The sequence below is a fragment of the Brugia malayi genome (genome assembly GCF_000002995.4).
Source record: "Brugia malayi strain FR3 genome assembly, contig: Bm_v4_Chr4_scaffold_001, whole genome shotgun sequence".
Lineage (NCBI taxonomy): Eukaryota > Metazoa > Nematoda > Chromadorea > Rhabditida > Onchocercidae > Brugia > Brugia malayi.
The window spans coordinates 9,641,343-9,658,961 of NW_025062478.1; the positions used below are offsets into that span (position 1 = coordinate 9,641,343).

General features: G+C 29.1%; 4 protein-coding genes across 4 annotated transcripts; 2 read left to right on the forward strand and 2 right to left on the reverse strand.

The window, feature by feature from the left end:
- Positions 1-1,509: 1,509 nt before the first annotated feature.
- Bm98 (Uncharacterized protein) lies at positions 1,510-2,456 on the forward strand (the record flags this gene model as incomplete). Its single annotated transcript, XM_043082258.1, has 3 exons — positions 1,510-1,648; positions 1,774-1,983; positions 2,320-2,456. The coding sequence occupies 3 exons, from the start codon at positions 1,510-1,512 to the stop codon at positions 2,454-2,456; spliced, it is 486 nt and encodes a 161-aa protein (XP_042938192.1).
- A 538-nt stretch (positions 2,457-2,994) lies between these two features.
- Bm8202 (Uncharacterized protein) lies at positions 2,995-5,193 on the reverse strand (the record flags this gene model as incomplete). Its single annotated transcript, XM_001897231.1, has 5 exons — positions 2,995-3,072; positions 3,352-3,615; positions 3,714-3,815; positions 4,150-4,308; positions 5,050-5,193. The coding sequence occupies 5 exons, from the start codon at positions 5,191-5,193 to the stop codon at positions 2,995-2,997; spliced, it is 747 nt and encodes a 248-aa protein (XP_001897266.1).
- A 2,450-nt stretch (positions 5,194-7,643) lies between these two features.
- Positions 7,644-11,167, forward strand: Bm10670 (Strictosidine synthase family protein; the record flags this gene model as incomplete). The annotated part of the gene is made up of 9 exons (XM_043082259.1): positions 7,644-7,651; positions 7,992-8,081; positions 8,406-8,521; positions 8,735-8,836; positions 9,079-9,198; positions 9,704-9,875; positions 10,199-10,331; positions 10,576-10,770; positions 10,940-11,167. The coding sequence occupies 9 exons, from the start codon at positions 7,644-7,646 to the stop codon at positions 11,165-11,167; spliced, it is 1,164 nt and encodes a 387-aa protein (XP_042938193.1).
- A 1,208-nt stretch (positions 11,168-12,375) lies between these two features.
- Bm8203 (Uncharacterized protein) lies at positions 12,376-14,525 on the reverse strand (the record flags this gene model as incomplete). Its single annotated transcript, XM_001895711.2, has 5 exons — positions 12,376-12,489; positions 12,932-13,049; positions 13,612-13,792; positions 14,054-14,164; positions 14,471-14,525. 5 exons carry the CDS (start codon positions 14,523-14,525, stop codon positions 12,376-12,378), a joined length of 579 nt encoding a protein of 192 aa, XP_001895746.2.
- Between the last annotated feature and the right edge of the window lie 3,094 nt (positions 14,526-17,619).

Sequence of the window (17,619 nt, forward strand, 5' to 3'; positions counted from 1 at the left end):
AGTAAAGAAAAAAATTCGAATATTGAAAGTTGATTTCTTGCGTCATCATCCATCATTAAGAAAATCTAAGCTTCATTTTTGAACTTAAGCTAATGGATTAACGGCATTACTAGATAATGATATGACTTACCTTTGATATGTTTTTGTTTCTAGAAGTTTTATAAAAATTTTGAGAAGGGATTAGTTATCTGCCGTTCGATCGTGTGGAGTTTAGGAGTACGGAAGCCGGATTTCAAATTTTATGTTAAATGAATGATACTCACTGTAATTTATTTCTTCGTTTATGATGCTGTGATGACATTGCGATTTGTTCACTGAACTTTATTTCTCAATTGCTTCCTTATACTTCTTTCTAATTTTTAGGATTATATGTTGAAAATTCCTTGCATAAAGTACATCTCATTTTTTTTTTCATTTTATTATCATTTTTAGCCTTCTATTTTTTGTCTTTTTCTGCTGTTAAATATTGAAATGCAAAAATTCCACAGATTGTAGGATAATGCATGGATGGTAACAATTTAGATATTATAGTCCCTTGTCTTAATCTTTCCCGAGTTCTTTTTATTGCATGAAACTCCAATTTCATTGGGTATGAATTATTTGATTATTACAAGGATAATGCACAATGATTATTTTTGATTATCAAATATCACTCTATTTGCCTTATCATTTATTAACGATATGTCGAAGATTTGTTTCATTTCCCTGTGGTCTTTGTTGTTTTCTGAAATTGCATTCAGTAAAGATTAAATTGGCATTTTCAAAGATCTTCTGCACTACCAGAATTCATATCCTTCAAAAAAATTACTTTGTTTTGATTTCCAATTAAATTTTAAAGCAATATTTTTAAAACTTGATAAAAATAGAACGATATTAATTTAATTTGTTAGAGTTCTGAAGAAGAATTAAATACAAATGTTTGATTATAGGAGATTAGCTTATTTCCTACCTTACTGATGTCATTATGCAATGAGTAATTAGACTTGACAATGTTGTGAACCCAACGAATATTTTGACAAATTACCTACAATATCTGCACTGGTTGTAACATAAATTTCGTGCCTACACAATATTGTAAAAGTATGCTAGCACGCTATTCTTATGACTTTTAACTCAAAATATGGAAATTTGACATGAAAATGGGAAAGGTTTGTTTTTCCTTTTCCTTTTTTTTTTGTAAGATCTGTGACATACATTTTTCCAAAATTTTGAGTTTTTAAATTGTTAGTTTCTTTTTTTGAAGAAGTAATTTGAGTTAAATTAGTCTCCTTTTTCTTTCAGTTAGCCATTAATATGATGAATTTAGGTTAATTTTAGTACCTTTTTAGCTTGATCTTTCAAACAAAGTTTATCTTTCAAGACTAATATTAAAGACTTTTCTCCTTTTTTTTTGCCCCAAATTTTATTAAATCTATAAAATTGTCATGCATCATATGTTTATTTAGGTTATTTTTTCATAGTATGATGTGAAAATTGTTATTCAATTCTCGAAACAATGTTAACATAATAATGGAAATTCAAAATATTATTCGCGCTTGGTTAGCATTCACCGTAATACAACTTATCGGTAATCTTCGACAGTGCATACAATCAAAAAATTTTTTAAAAGTTTTGTTACGCCGTAAAACTTCTACCACTGCTGCTACAGGTTAGTTATGAAATGAAATTAAATATAATTTTAAAAATAAAAATGTTTATGCAACTTTTTTTCGGTTTATTTTATATTTGCTAACAAATTTATATTTGTAATTAATTAACGATAAACATTTTTAGATATAGCATCTATTGCTGCATCATTTTTTGTTCACTACTGGACAATACTACTCCTACGCCTCTTTGTAATTTATTATTTCGACTGCATCCCACTTCATATATTTCATATAATTTGTACAATAACATCAATTGGCTTCCTTTCCTTTGAAATTTTTTACACTGAATTATTGGAAAAATCAATGGCTCAGTATATACAGATTGCTTTATCTGGTAAGTTTACTGAAATTTGTATCTCATATAGAATTTTCATTGAATTAAAAACAAAAAAAAAAAATTAAGTTTTGAATTGGACATCATGATGAAAATATGCAACACATTACATCATCAAGTAGAGAAATTTATATTATTCCCAATTGAAACGAAAAATGCTAGTTTTTTTTTTATTATTATTATTGCTCGCTAAGGTAATTATTACTAGCAAAAAAGACACATAATTTCTTTCTGGATAGTTTGTTTTTTTTTTTTTTAAATTGTAATGATAGTTTATAAATCGATTGAATTTTTGTCAATTATTCATATCATTCTTTCTTTTTTTCTTTTTTTAAGGTTTTACGATCTTAATTATTATATCTAGCTGGAAATATTTATTCACAGTTACCAGAAAGCAAGAAAAAAGACGTAAAAAATTAACAGCTCTACATATGATGGAACATAATTACATGGATCTCAAAAAACAAAAATGATAAATGTAGTATATTCATTATTTATTTAAAATGATAATAAGAGGAAGAATGCAGTGAAACAATTAATATTTTCTTTCATTGTTTATTGATACTCAAATTTTGTGGTTCCTTTTTGAAAGCTCCAAACATTTCTTAATTTTAACCGACAAAGAATTTTTATACAGATATTAGTAATATTCTTCTTTCTCTTTTTTTTTCCTTTTCTTTTTCAATCTTTTACTTTTTTTTCTTTATTTTCATATTTAATTACAGATTATAAAAAAGATTATAGTCTCTATAACATAACCTAAAAATTAAGATGTGAATTTATAGATATGCGCCAGAATAAGCAGATATATCTTTTTGACTTGACTAAGACCTATAGCTTGTTTACTTTCTTAGCGAACATCAACCATTGCATTATGCTTAATAAGACAATTTCGAGAGTTCAATAATACTTTTTTTTCCAAAAAGATATGTTTATGAGATAACAAAAGAGATCGTTGCATTGTACAGTACCACAAAAAAAGGCATTCTATTGTTTTTCAATAGTGAATTGTCAGCATATGTTTGCTGCATTTTCCAAAAGGTTTTCCTCTTTTTCTAACACATTTTCCATAGTATCAGATCCTTCTATCTGAAAAAGAAAAAAAAAAAAAAAGTATATTAAAAGCGAAACTTTCTTGTCCTTTCAATATTGACAAGCGTCATCTCTGAGTAATTAATTTCTAATCAATCTTCATAAAACTTAGATTCTACTTAAAATTCCCATCCACAACTTGTTTATCCACGAAAAATGACAAAAGATATCGACTACAAAATTATTTTTCTCCTTAAAATTAACAATGCCAAATGAAGGTAAAAAGAATATGAATGTGCCACTTGGGTTTACGAAGTCAGTCGTAGTGGGTTTTACCTGATTTCGTGCAGATTTAGCCACTCGTATGCGACGTTTGATAATAACAGTTTGACCTGGCTTAATACCTACTGCTTCTACAAACGGTCGAGGTAAATGTTGCAATTTCATGCGTTTTTTCATACCAGTTACAGGATTTGTGAACATTACAATATTCGGCATATCATCTTTTAATGACTTTTTCTCCACTTCTTGGGTTTCCGATAACAAAATTTTTTCTGATGAACAATCTTGCAAATTTTCGGTAGCACCTTGGTCGATTTTCTATAAACTGATAAATTCATAAAATTCTCGTGTTTTCCAACCAAACAAGTCATATCTAATTGCAATACAACAGTTTGACTAAAATATGAAGCAGTAACCTTAGGTTCATCTGAAGAAGATATCACTTTTCGTCGTTTTCGTAAAATTGATGGCTTGCATGCATGCAGACGTTCAGTGCGTTCCGGTCGTGATACGGAAGGCTAGAATCATGAATTAGATTTAATTACTCACTGATTAAAACTCTAATGATTATTACGCATCTCTACACTATCGTTGGTGGAGAAAAATACCAGCTCATCCTACATCTTAGTGAACTTCAGTAATCATCGTTTTTTAATAGAAGAAGACAACAACTTTACTACGAGAAAATATTATTATTAAGCAGAAGAACTACTATTTACAAGGAAAAAGTGCTGTAAGTATACGTTATCCTATGAACAAAGTCGATAATCATATGCTTTTAAAAGTAACTGTCATATATTATTTTGTGAGGTAGCCTAGGACTCAAAGCAAGAAACTGAAATGAACACACACCATTTCATCGAAATCATCATCATTTGCAAGACTTTCAAGATATGTTAATGTCTTAGCAACGGGCTCTGTTGTCAAACGTTGCAGGAATAAATGAGGAGCAAAATCTTCATGTGATGGATCGTTAGATGGTCGACCTTGTCGAAAATGTATACTGCATACCTATAAAGTGATAATGAAATAGTAGTAATATGTTTAAGTCGATATTTATATAAAAAAAGTGCACATCATCCTGTGAATGGAAGCAATAATAATGTCATTTTAAGAGTGTGTAAAATGACATAAAATGAAATAATCCTAAGGGATACTAGAAGTATAGTTCTAAATAATTTACATCTTCCAAATCCTCTGTGAAGTTTTGATTTTTCACACTAAAAACAACATGCTGCTAAGAATCATATTTAATATGGTAATCGCAAAATTTTCAAAAAAAAAACAAAAGGTTTAACTGCTTGATTCACTACTTTCTGAGCATCGAGATTTTAACTTCTCTAACAAATAAACATAATCGGTAATACCACACAATACTGTTTGAAGTTAGCTGTATGTTATAATAAGTAAAAATATAGTCAAATATAGTTTTTAGTTTAAGTTTGGACCGAAATATGAGATTAGATTTGCCTTAGATTCTAAACGTATATTAAGGAACAAAATCAAATTATACTATAAAATTCCGCTTGAGAGTTATAGCCAAATATGCATGCTTAAATTATAGTAAAATTTGATACTCATGTTCACACTTAAATTTTGGATATAATTTTTATCAAATAGAAGCTAACATATTGTGGTATTTTCATTGCAAAACCTAAGCAGATACAATTCATTTCTCGAACTAATCTTGCTAATTGATTATGTGAGCAATAGATAGTGCTGGAATGCAATGATATGAAGAAATGAGCAAACCTTATCTTTTGCTGATAATTCGCGATCACCAATAGCACATAACCATTTCACACGTTTCAAGCCTGGTTCACGTGGAATTCCATAAAATCTCAACGTTGGACCATTTGTACGACGATACCAACCACAGAAAATACACTTTTCCATTGCTTTTGAAAGAAAGGAATATTTTATGCTTTTATGAACGAAACTTATACAAATCGATTGTTTGCTTTATAGATTAATATATAAATTTTATAGATATATACTTTATAGATATAAAAATACTTTGTAGAGAAATATGATTTATCATTATTTGATAATTTTGATGATTCAGATGAAACCACTTCAACCACTTAAAATCTCAAACAATTCGAAGGAGAAATAAATAATGAAATTCCGAATGTTGCAACAATCATTACTAATACCATGAAAATACCTCTTTCGCTCTGCGGTGGCACTGAAGTAGTCAGTTTTTCTTTTTCTTTTTTTTCAAAAAAATCATATTTCAATTTTTATAGACTCTAAAGAAGTTTAAAAACATACCAGAATTTATGCTTTCCATCATTGCCAACGCTATATTCCAATTTAAAGACCATTTAATAGACATAAAAAAAGTCGTATTTCAACTTGTATAAACATGGATTCTAGCCGTTGTCATTTTTAATAGATATTTTGATTGAATTTCATAGAGTATACTATTTCTTATCATAATTTTACAAATATGCAATATATTAGTAATATACTAATTATCATTTATTTCCTTTTAATTTGGTTTAAAACGATTTATTTTAACATTTCGGTTTGGAAATATTTTTGAAAAGCATTTTTTCATACGAATTGGTCATATTGCCATTTCAAAATGACCACACCGTACAAATACCGGGATATCATCATACTAACACAAAATTATAAATCATAACCACCAATTTAAAACTACCTAAAGCAAACAAAAAAATAAAAAAATATTCCCAAATATTGTGACCGTACTGTAATTTTCATGAAAGAATTTTCATATTTGAATATTATTTACTTTTTTTAGCTAATTAAAATTGCCCTATTTCATTACTCATTGCTAATATATAGATAATATATGCTTATAAGCCATCAATTAGATCTGAAAATCCCAAATTTACAATATGTCTAGAAGACTCTCTCAATTCTTTGCGAATTTTATTCTGTTGAATAAATGTTGAATTAATGTTACATAATTCATGTCAATGGAATAAAATATTGGATAAAATACATAAATTTGTGATAGACACAAGATAGTACAATTGCTTTCCAATGACTTATGACCTTTTATGCAATCCGAGTTATGTATGATTGCTTTCTGATGACCTATAACCTTTTATGCGATCTAAGTTACATGAAAAGTTTCATCAGTTTGTCGCAATTATTTGATTGTACTTTTAAAACATTTCACTTTACACCGTACCTCTGATTAAATTTATTTTTCTCTCTCTTCTTCCTCTCTCCCTCTCCGCCTCTCTTCGAGCCATTACTTTCCCATCAAACTAGTACCGTTCGCACTCTTTCGATTTTTCTATATCAATAAAAGTTTTTTTCACATCAACATTTTATCTTCAATATTATTATTATTTATTAATCATATTATTATTATTGTTATTATTAATTATTAATTATGGATGAAAACCATCTAATAATGATTGACAGTAAATGTCGAAACTTGAAAAAATTCAATATTAATTTTCACTGTAAAAAATATTTTAAAGAAGAACGAAATGATTTATTCTTATTATACACTTTTCATTTATTGGTCTCTTCTTTCCTTTTTATTTTTTTTTTTTTCAATTTAAAATTTATGCAAAAAAAGATTTCCTTTACTGTTTGCTTATCTCTTATCATCTCCGTTTACACTTATATTTTCGCATTTCTTTAGAAATAATTTCCGATTTAAAACTTTTTCGAATAAACTATATTTAATAATTGTCCATCATAAAGTCACACAGATTCTTTTGTCATTTTAATATCGTAATCTCTTGACAATGTCGGTTTCCTTTATGCTTTTTATTCTGTTCTCTGATTTCAATTTTTATTGTCACTGATTGGTCGAGTACTTATGCAGTGAACTGTTTCCGGAAAATCAACTAACATCCTTTACTGATTGGAATATAATTAATGTATGATCGCTACTTGTTATGTTGACGATTATGCTGGTAATTTTGAAATTCAGTAAAGAAAGTCAAAAATTATATTTTCTCGGGCAATATAAATATCGAGTATCTTTTATTTTTATTGTACCAATGTCATCTACAGCCTAGCATTGACCTGAAATATGCAACATTATGGAAAAAGTCGTCGTACTTCTCTTTAATGACAATTTTCCGGTTTAACTCGATTGCTTCCACATCTATGGATTCATAGATGCCAGAATGATTTCCGGGAGACTTTTTTTTTTTCGGAAACTCTTGAAATGAAACTTCTATTACTGAAATTATTAAAATTTCCGTTGAGTCTTCGTTGTGATCGCTACTCTTCGTGATCAGTAAATTAATCAGAAATTTTGTTCTTTTTCTGATTACAGATCAATAAGGTTTGATTACAGATCATCAGCACTTTTCTCATTTTTATTATCATTTCAAAATTGATTTGCAATGAACAGGTGATTCGTTTCTTCATTCTTTCTTACTCTTTCAAATGAAAACTTGATTTTATCTAAAAAATTTGTTTTGTCTTCTCATTCCTTTCTTAAAAATGCGCCTGCTTTTTTATCAAAAAAAAAGAAAAAAAAAAATGAAAAAAATGATAGAATAAATTGATAAAATTGTCTGATTTAACTGATCGATGGCTTTAACTGATCAAATTAGTGTATTTGAATGATTCAACAGCAAATGATGAAAAGATTATTTTTATGTTTGAGATTTGTCTAACTATTACTATTATTATTAGTGATAGTATAATTAAATTAATTATACTTCTTTATCATTTACCTTTTTCAATAGATATTTTATTTTGGCTTTTTTGGTTGCTATCGTTGCCATTATTACATTCATCGTAACACCTTCATCAGTATTTCAATGTGAACACTATAAGTAAGTTTTGAATTTTTCCAAAAAATGAGCCAAACTGGCAGATTGTGAGTAATGTGCAAAGTGAGATTGCATAACTTCAAAAAATTCAGAAAAAAAAACATTTAAAAAGTTTGACACTTTGTCGACGAATGAAAGTAAATTGTTGAAATGTACTAATTTTTTGGGAAAATTGATGATTCATTAATTCTAATTGTTCATTTAGGTAACGCTTGAATCAGTCGTAGTGGTCGATGATAAGCTAACTTAGATTTTGATTTAAGTTAGATTGGGTAAATGTTATGTGGGATATTTCAACAATTTGTTAATATCTGCAAATTACTTTAGATTGCCGAAACCACCAAAGTTAGAAGGCATTTTAGCAGTAAATAATATATTAACAAAAGCAGAATATCTTCTGAAGGATAAAATTTTTGGCCCAGAATCAATTATTGTGGAGAAAGGTTAGTATTATTGAAATATTTCGAATCATTCCGTTGAGATTATCTACCAGAAACATTGCTAATCCAAAATTTCTTTCTTTGATCTTTGATTTTTTACTATACTTTTACTCAAAATACACCTTAATAGCACTGTTATTATCACTGTTATCACCATTATTATCACTGTTATCATTAGGCTCATTCTTCTTTATTGTTATCTAATTCTATTTCTAGATAAAATTGTGACAGGGATGCAAAATGGAATGATAATTTCGGCAGAATCTGGAGTTATTCGGAAAAGTCTTACATTTGGGTCGGTCAATCTCGATCTCTGCGGTTATTTTTACTTCTTTTAGAGAAAAGTTTAGATCGTAAGTAAACACCCAACTTGTAGATTTTAACATTTAAGACAAAAATGAGGTAATTAGTAGAGTGGCGATGTGATAAAAAATTAAAAATTGAAAATTTTATAGATTCCGAACATTTGCTTTCTAAATTTTACTTTTGCATTTAAATCTAACTTATAAACTTTTACTTTTCTCAGGTAAAATTTTCTAACAAATGACCCATTTGTTAAGACGGTCGATTCGATATGGAACCGAAATGTGGTCGACCGTTAGGTCTTCGTCGATTAAATGCTGAAACTATTTTGGCCATTGATACTTATTTTGGCATTTTCTCCGTCAATTTTGAAAAAGGTAAGAATTTGCGATTGTCACGTGATTTTTTACGGAATTCTCTTTGAGTTCGGTCATTACTACGTATATACGCTATAAAAGGTTACGTTGAATATAACGTTCTTCTGACAGAATTTCAAACTAAATTGTTTTTTTAAGTGATTTAAACATTTCTATAAAATTTCGATAATTTTAAATAAAATCTGAGCACGAAATAATCATTCTAATGGTAAAAATGTTCTACGCATGTGGAATCAAATTAAAAAAAAAAATTTTAATAAATTTTTAATAAAAATATTTTAATATATTTTTAATAGATAAAAATTTTTAATTTTTTTTTTAAGATAAAAAAAAAGTTTTAAAAGATGGCTCAATTTATAATCGATAGAATGCCTAGTCCGAAGGTATTGTGCGTTATAAGCTATTAATTTAATGATTAGAAAAGTAAATTTAGTTGTTTTTTATGGAATTAACTAGGATTATGTAAGATAAAAGAATGTCAAATATAATTAGTTTAAGGTTTAAGGACAACATATGGTAATATTAGGGAATCAGACGGAAGTAAATGGTAAACCAATGAAATTTCTGAACGATATTGACGTGGTTGATCGGGACGTACTGATATTTACGGATTCTTCCAGCAAGTGGGATCGACGCCATTTCATGAATATTCTCTTGGAGGGTATTCCTAATGGAAGGTAATTAGCATTAAATTAACTGATGGAAAGTTTGAGGTAGTCGTAAACTTATTTAATAATAATGTAATAAATAAAAAATATTGGCAAAGATTTTTGTTTTTCATTTGTAGAGAATGAAGTAAACAAATGGCAATCTGTAAATTAAAATAAAATTAAAAGTTAGATTTGGAAGTAAAAGTACAAAATTGAATTAGAAATTTCCTAAATTAAAGAATAAAAGAATAACTTAATTGCTTCCAAATATACAGTATATTGTTTCTTTTTTCTCAAACAAAAAGATCAGAATTCTAGAACAAAAACAATGAATAATGCTTCTTATACAGAGTTTTGCGCCTAACACGATCAACTGGAAAAATTGAAGTCATTATGGATAAATTATATTTTCCGAACGGTATTCAGCTATTTCCTGACAAACAGTCATTTCTGGTTTCGGAAACAGGCGCTGCTCGGATTAAAAGATAAACATTTTTTTAAATTATGATTTCAACTAGCATTTATGAGGGGCAATGTGATTTAATTGTTAACAACTAAAGGAGTAGAAATCGTCAGTTACCATCTTTATTTATTCCTTTTTTTTTTTTTTTTTTTGTTTTTTGCTGACAAACATTTAAAGTAGTCGACGATAGTATTTAAAGGTATGAAACCTGTATTTGTAATGATGAGGACACTCTCTTCGTCCAGGTGACATGCAAATATTTGCAGGCATTGGATTGCAGGCCCACGAATGGGTGAAACGGAAATCTTCATTGATAATCTACCTGGTTTACCGGATAATATACGCTTAGGTAGTAATGGAACATTTTGGATAGGTTTGGGAGCTGTGCGTCACAGTGATCAGTTCTCAATGTTGGATTTTCTCGCTGATAAACCATACATAAGGAAATGTATTCTTCAGGTAAAAGCTGTAGATTTGTTGATAAATAAAGGTGAAATTTCTACAAGTTTCAAACTGAAATAGTTGAAATTCAGGTAAATCTGTTCTTCTCAGTGATACCACAAAAAGTTTATTTATATTTTCTACATTTAGTAGATTAAGAATGGTCAATAACTAAAGTTTCATTTAGTTGGTACCGGAACGACAATGGGAATGGCTAATGTCAATATTCGGTACAAAGCATGCGTTGATTTTGCAACTTAATGAAAAAGGCCAAATAGTAGCAAGCGCTCACGATCCAATGGGCCAAATAATTAAAGAAGTGTCACAGGTGACAGAAGCCAATGAATACCTTTATTTAGGTAGTTACCGCTCTCCATTTATTGCTCGGCTCCGTAAGGATCACATCATTTACTGAAATATCTATGAATCTTTATGCAAACTTCAAGTCAGGCTACCAGTTTTTTCCGTCTTCCATGATAAAACGGAATTTTGTAAATAACAGATCGTCCTAGTAAATATATAGAATCTATTACACGGTAATAGCATTATTTTAACTTAATGGTACTAAAATTTAATAAAAAATCTTCATCTTCCCGTTTTTCGTGATAAATCGGAATTCTGTAGATAAATGAGTTTTCATTTCGTTTAATTATTACAGACCTTACTATTTTCTTTCTTTTTTCTACATTGTTTATTTCTGCAGGATGAGATATTCTTCTGGTTGATTATATATAAAGGACTATACCAAAAAGTAAAGAATAAGTTTAAGTTAAACAGTAAAGTTCAGTGCAGTTCACGGATACAAATAGTTAAGGTTCAAAAGTATTTCAATATTTTTAGTTCTGAGTGCTGACATTTCTTTTTTACAAAAGAAAAGAAGAGCGAGAAATACTCAGGAAAACTTTATATTTCATGTTAGTATATTACCTTTTTTTTTTCTCATTGCAATAAATAAAGAATGCCAAGTTTGAACAGCAAAATTAAATACAATTACGGATTTGATAAGGTTAATTCCAGAAAAAGTTTACAAATACAGATGAGCATAAAAAGGTAGGCCCTTAAAATTGATTAAACATACGTAAAAATTCCATTTTTTACAATTCAGAACTGATAACAACAATGAGCACCACGTGAGCCATTATAGAATAATCATTCATAGTCACCGCATCATAATTATTAGTTCAAAAAAGGAAGGAGCAACGATTAGCGCCCATTAGAAAGGTATGTTGAAAAAAAGATAATGCACTGCAGAGGAAGTCCGAACAGAGAAAAGTCTCTGAAAAATTTAAAGCACAGCCTAGAAACAAGTGTATTTCGAAAAATTACATCCCTAACTATTTCTTCTCAAATTACAACGAACCGAAGCAATCGAAGTCATCGATACAAATTATGCCTCGTTTCAGAGATCAAATATGGAAAATTTAACGCAAATGGTAGATGTAGGACAGATACCATAAACGACAATTACATATATACACCTAAATATAATATTTATTATACATAAATACCTAAATATAATATTTATTATACAATTAAAAAGAATGATATCTTTGAACAAAAAGTCATACTTTCATAGCAAGCACTGGTAAAAAATACCAACAAAAGATAATTGAGAAGAATAGCTCAGTAGAACACCGTTTTTGTCCGATTTCTTGATTTTGACTTTTTCGACTTTCGAGACTTTCTGCTGCTTGCCCAATCTTCATCATCGTCCGCTCCCGTATGATGTGAATCCTCCTGAAACCAAATCTTCCAAACTTATGTCTTTTAGCCTTCTTTTCTAAGCAGTCTTTCTAATTACTATTTGTAGATTAAAACCTTACTGCTAGGAAAATTTCGGAATAATTCTCCTTAGTATCTATTATTTGACGATTGATCATAATTCATCATCTGATCCATCAATTCGAATTATAGATCATTCATTGCGCCGCATCCTTTTGTACTGATGCAACTGATACAGTGCAGATAAATTCCAAGAAGCACTTTGTAAAAAACTAGTTAATTGCAACTATGATAAAAAGTCTTTTAGACAAGCTCAAAGTTTTCAGAAATATGTATCACTACTTAGCACTATTTCAAAATTTAACCGAACACAATCAGCTCAAGTAATTATATTTCTCCAATAAAGCTGCTACAGTGAAACAATGATAAGGTTGATAGATTGCTTGTGATAGCTTACATCAGAGTGATCCATATCGCTGTCTCGACCAGAATATTCACGTAAACGACCTTCTGAAAGCGAATTCTTCATGGAACTGGTGTAGTTCATTGCTTGATTTATGCGACGTTTTGCAACTCTGAAGAAACGAAATTATACAAGTTGCTTCAATTTGACTTATTTCCAGAACTAATATAAAATATCCTATAACCATACGTTTTACTTGTATGCTTCATTGTTTGCCATATATTCGGAATATAGTTAAAAGCTGTTTAATAATAGTAAAATTAGCCACGGTATAAAGAAATATAAAGAAATATTTTTGAAGGAGATTTTCCAATGCTGAATCTCATATAAAAGGTGTTGTACAAATAGGATGGAAACGAAAAGCACCAACGTACAGAAAACAATTACACACGAAACTAATTCTCATCCTATTTAAAACATATCAATGCATTATCCCATTCCTTATAATTTCCAATCTTTCAAAAATTAATTGCAGTTTTTAAATAACTTATGGTTCAACACTAATTCTTTGATTCTTTAAAACATCCCATTTCAAATCAGTTGTGAAAAAGTTATATAAATATATTAGATTCGATATAGTGATACATCGACATACAATTTAAAATAGTACTACTGTTCGATACTACAGCAAACTATACTGTTTTACTACTTTATTAATTATAATGAGCACAGACCGCGAGCTACTTCGTCCCATTCCCATGCATTTCTCAAGATGCGGAGCGAAACGACACGCTGCGATAGGTCGTTTGCATTCATCGCATATAACGTCCATATTTTTTTGATGTTTCGTTTGTGAGATTAATGTACTGCCGAAAATATCATATTCGCCCACTATAGTAGGTTCATTTTGCATATCTAAAATAAAAAAGAACCATGCACATAGAAAGTTATATTAATTAAATGAAGAAGGCAAAATACTAATTATTTCCCATCATATGGCTATTTATTTCAGATGTATTATTACTTACACTAAAACTAAAAGTACAAATTCAAAAGAAAAAGAACACAAAATATTGCTTTTCTCGGAAATGTAGTTGAAAATTAAAGGCGAGTTTTTATCTTTCTTCAATTTAATGAGTTTTCTGTTTCTTTTTATTGGAAATAGTTAAAACCAACCAACTGGTGGTGGTAGCACAGCATTTGTAATTTTAGCAATTCGATGAACTTTGAAACAAGGCTCCAACAATACTGTTCCTAATAAATAATCGAATACCTGTTCGCTCATTTCTGCAAGATTAGCCATAAATATTTGTTGAAAAGAAGCATAACTTCCAAATATTCCAACAAATAAATTTAGAAAAGCTGCTATGCTCATCCCTAATCATAAAATGATTACAACAAGGCTATGTAAATCATATTTTCCTCTTCTTTTCAGCAAAATCATTCAATTCAATCGTGTGACAACCGATCAATTGCATTCACTCCAAATTACCTATAATACCAACAATCAGGTTATTCCGCTTAATTCTCTCAAATAAAATTCCATCACTAATAATTTTCGTTTACTCCTAAAGAAAGCGAAAAAGCATTAACCATTGATATCAGCGACACTTTGTACGATTCCTTCGTCGCCTTTACCGTCAACCATCGATGTTATTTGTTCAAATCCATATTTAGCAATAAATGAATCATTAATCTGTGCCTGAAATCAAATGAAATCAAGAAAAATGTATATGTGAACAATTCTAATTGACAACAGACGAGCCAATTTTTCGACCTCGACTCTCGTATATATACAAATAACATCACACATACACAAACATACATACATGCACACATACACATACATGCATGTGTGTAACACAACCACCGACGAACGCCTCCCCTCCTTTTACAACACAACAACACGTGAAATACTTCATCCCACTTCTGACAACCAAACATCGTTAGGCCACAATGATGGTGATTTTATTAATATGAATTTTGTTCGATGCATTCACTTCAGTATTTCTTGCTATATTCCAAAATAATCAGTGGGATACGCACCAATCGATAGTGCCATTCTTCAGCGTTACTTTGCCTCACCCTTGGTGACAACGTTTGATGTGGAAGTTATGGAATGAAAGATGACTATTTGATGTGTCGCATTGTGCGCCAAATTGTGACTTCAAAAGAATGCGCTAAATAATACAATCGAATTACAAATCGCTGGGCAAAATACTGGTATAATTGGTATAAATAAGTCGAGTAGAAACGCAGAAACCAGCTATTAGATTGAGCGATATCGGAACTTTTCCGGATTGTAAGTAATCCGAATGTGTCTTTTTTTCGGTATTATAATGTCCTTTGAATGTCAAGTTTAATTTGTAGCAAAATTTCATTTAAATTTTAGCAAAATTTAATTCTGATCAGTAATCGGATCTGCGAACAAATGAATAAGGAAATACATGCTGCACTTATTACTAAATGTATTTCTGTTATGAGAAGCTATCAATGTTTATAAATTATGATACATGTAGGAATAGGTAATATATAAAAAAGTGTGAAAGACAGTATAAGTCGAATTTCTATGAATGTGATTAATCGTTGAGTTAATTCTTATTCTTTCTGAGCTAGAACGGATAGTAGTAATTCATATATTTGATCCTAAAAAAAAGAAAATTATATCTCCCATAATTGACCAAAGATTTTGAACAAACAATAATTCCATGAGATATGCAACAATCTTGAAAGATCAGATCAGAAGTGTATACTTCTGTTATGTACTTATGTTCAGTTTAAACTTTATCCCACAATTATAGCTACTTTTTCCACAGAAAACTTTAATTCAACTTAATTTGTGATTCAAATATTCCAGAATAAAGGTGATGTTATAGGTGAATGGAACTGGATCGCTATCAAAATGAGCCAATGTTATGGATGGATCAGAACTGGTACCCAAATAATCCATTGCCATGGAATTAGCAACTACCATACAACTTACCTAATTGATCATTATCTCACATTACTCAATAACTTCATTTTACCGCACTGTTTACTAATAAATTCATTGTTATAGTATTAATTATCAGTCACAAATGACTCATTAAATGTGCATCGTACAGTGATAAAATTGAAATTTTTATTCCAAATAATCGTTAATACTATCATCTTTCATAAATAAAGTGTCATCAAAACTTTTGGGTAGCATTTATACTACTAATTTGACATTTGACTCAAATTGTAGGAACCGTAAATCCGTAATAATAACCTTTTGCAATTCTCTCCCTCTCCCTCTCCCTCTCCCTCTCTCTCTCTCTCACATTTCATTTATGATTTTTGATCATTCTGTGCAAATATATGTTAAGAATTATTATGAGTAAAAAACTAAATGAGTCTACCTGTCATTTTCACGTGCATTAATATTGGGATGTTGCAGCGTTGTTATTTGCATGATAACTTGAAGGTGTCAAAATAAGCAGTAAGAAAGAAAGAATAAATTGTGGCAGAAGAGACAAGGACAGGTAAAATTGGTAAAATAAGTTAAATTGTTTTCATTTCTTTCTTTAACAATTATTTCTCAGGTAAATGACACCTTTCTTGTTTGTTTCATTTTGTTTAATTTTGTATGAGTTTGCGAAATTTTTTGTTATCCTTTTTTTTTTTTAATTTCCAAATGTCACTTTGTTGATATTATATGCGATTTTGCAGTTCTTATTCATTTCATTTATTTTGGCATTGAGATTTTTTTTAAATGAATATACTGATGTTTTCGTCTTTCGTTTTTTTTTTTACTTTTTTTAAAGAAATTTTATGTACTTTTTGAAAATCGTACTTTGCAATAAAAATGAAACACATTCATCCATTTCTTTGATTTTTCTGCAGAAATTTCTTTTTTTTTTCCCTTTTTTTATAAAAATTTAAATAGTTTGAATAAATCTTTAACCTTCGGCAACTCAAATGTAGGAAAAAAGTTTCTTTCAAAAATTCGTTTAAGATTTTATTTTCTCGAAAAGCTAATTGGTTGACCTTTGAGAAAAGGAAAAAAGTTATTCTTTCTTTTTTCTTTTTTTCCTTTGCTCACATTCACATAATTTATTGCAAAAATAAAGCGAAATTCACTATCATTTTGATTTGTTTATATTTTCGCCTTTTGATATAAAAACACACCAATGAGCATTTTTATAAATTTACCCATTTTTTTTTTTTTTTTTTTGCAATTTCTTGAGTAATTCATTAAAATTAGTGATAGTGGCGTATGATTCAGTATTGTCGCTGAGTTTGTAGTTCACTGTACTTTTGTTATGCATACCGTTGTGATACCTTACCCATTATTTATTCCCATGGGCAAATGCTAACAAACAAGCATTACCATTCTATCCGGAAAAACGCTTTTCTTGAATGTAAATTATTTAAGTGTCATATTTGGAATTTTTCTACTATCTGAACAGTCTTCCATCTTTGTCTCTCTTTTTTCATTCCCAAATTAATTTATTGGTATTATCAGTTAGAGTGACCAAGAAATCAATAATTTTGCTTTCTTTGATCAGAAATATCGAATACGACCAGAAAAAAAAAACTTTTAATTTACGATTTTTTTTTTTTTTTTTCAATGTTTTATTGTTAATTAATATATAGAAAAATGATTATATTTCTTATCAAATTTACGCAGAAAAATCACAAATCTGTGTATTTGGTAAAAATGTCAAAAAGTCAAAAAAGCATTTTTGAACCGAAAAAATAAATAAGCATTGTTGCAGAAG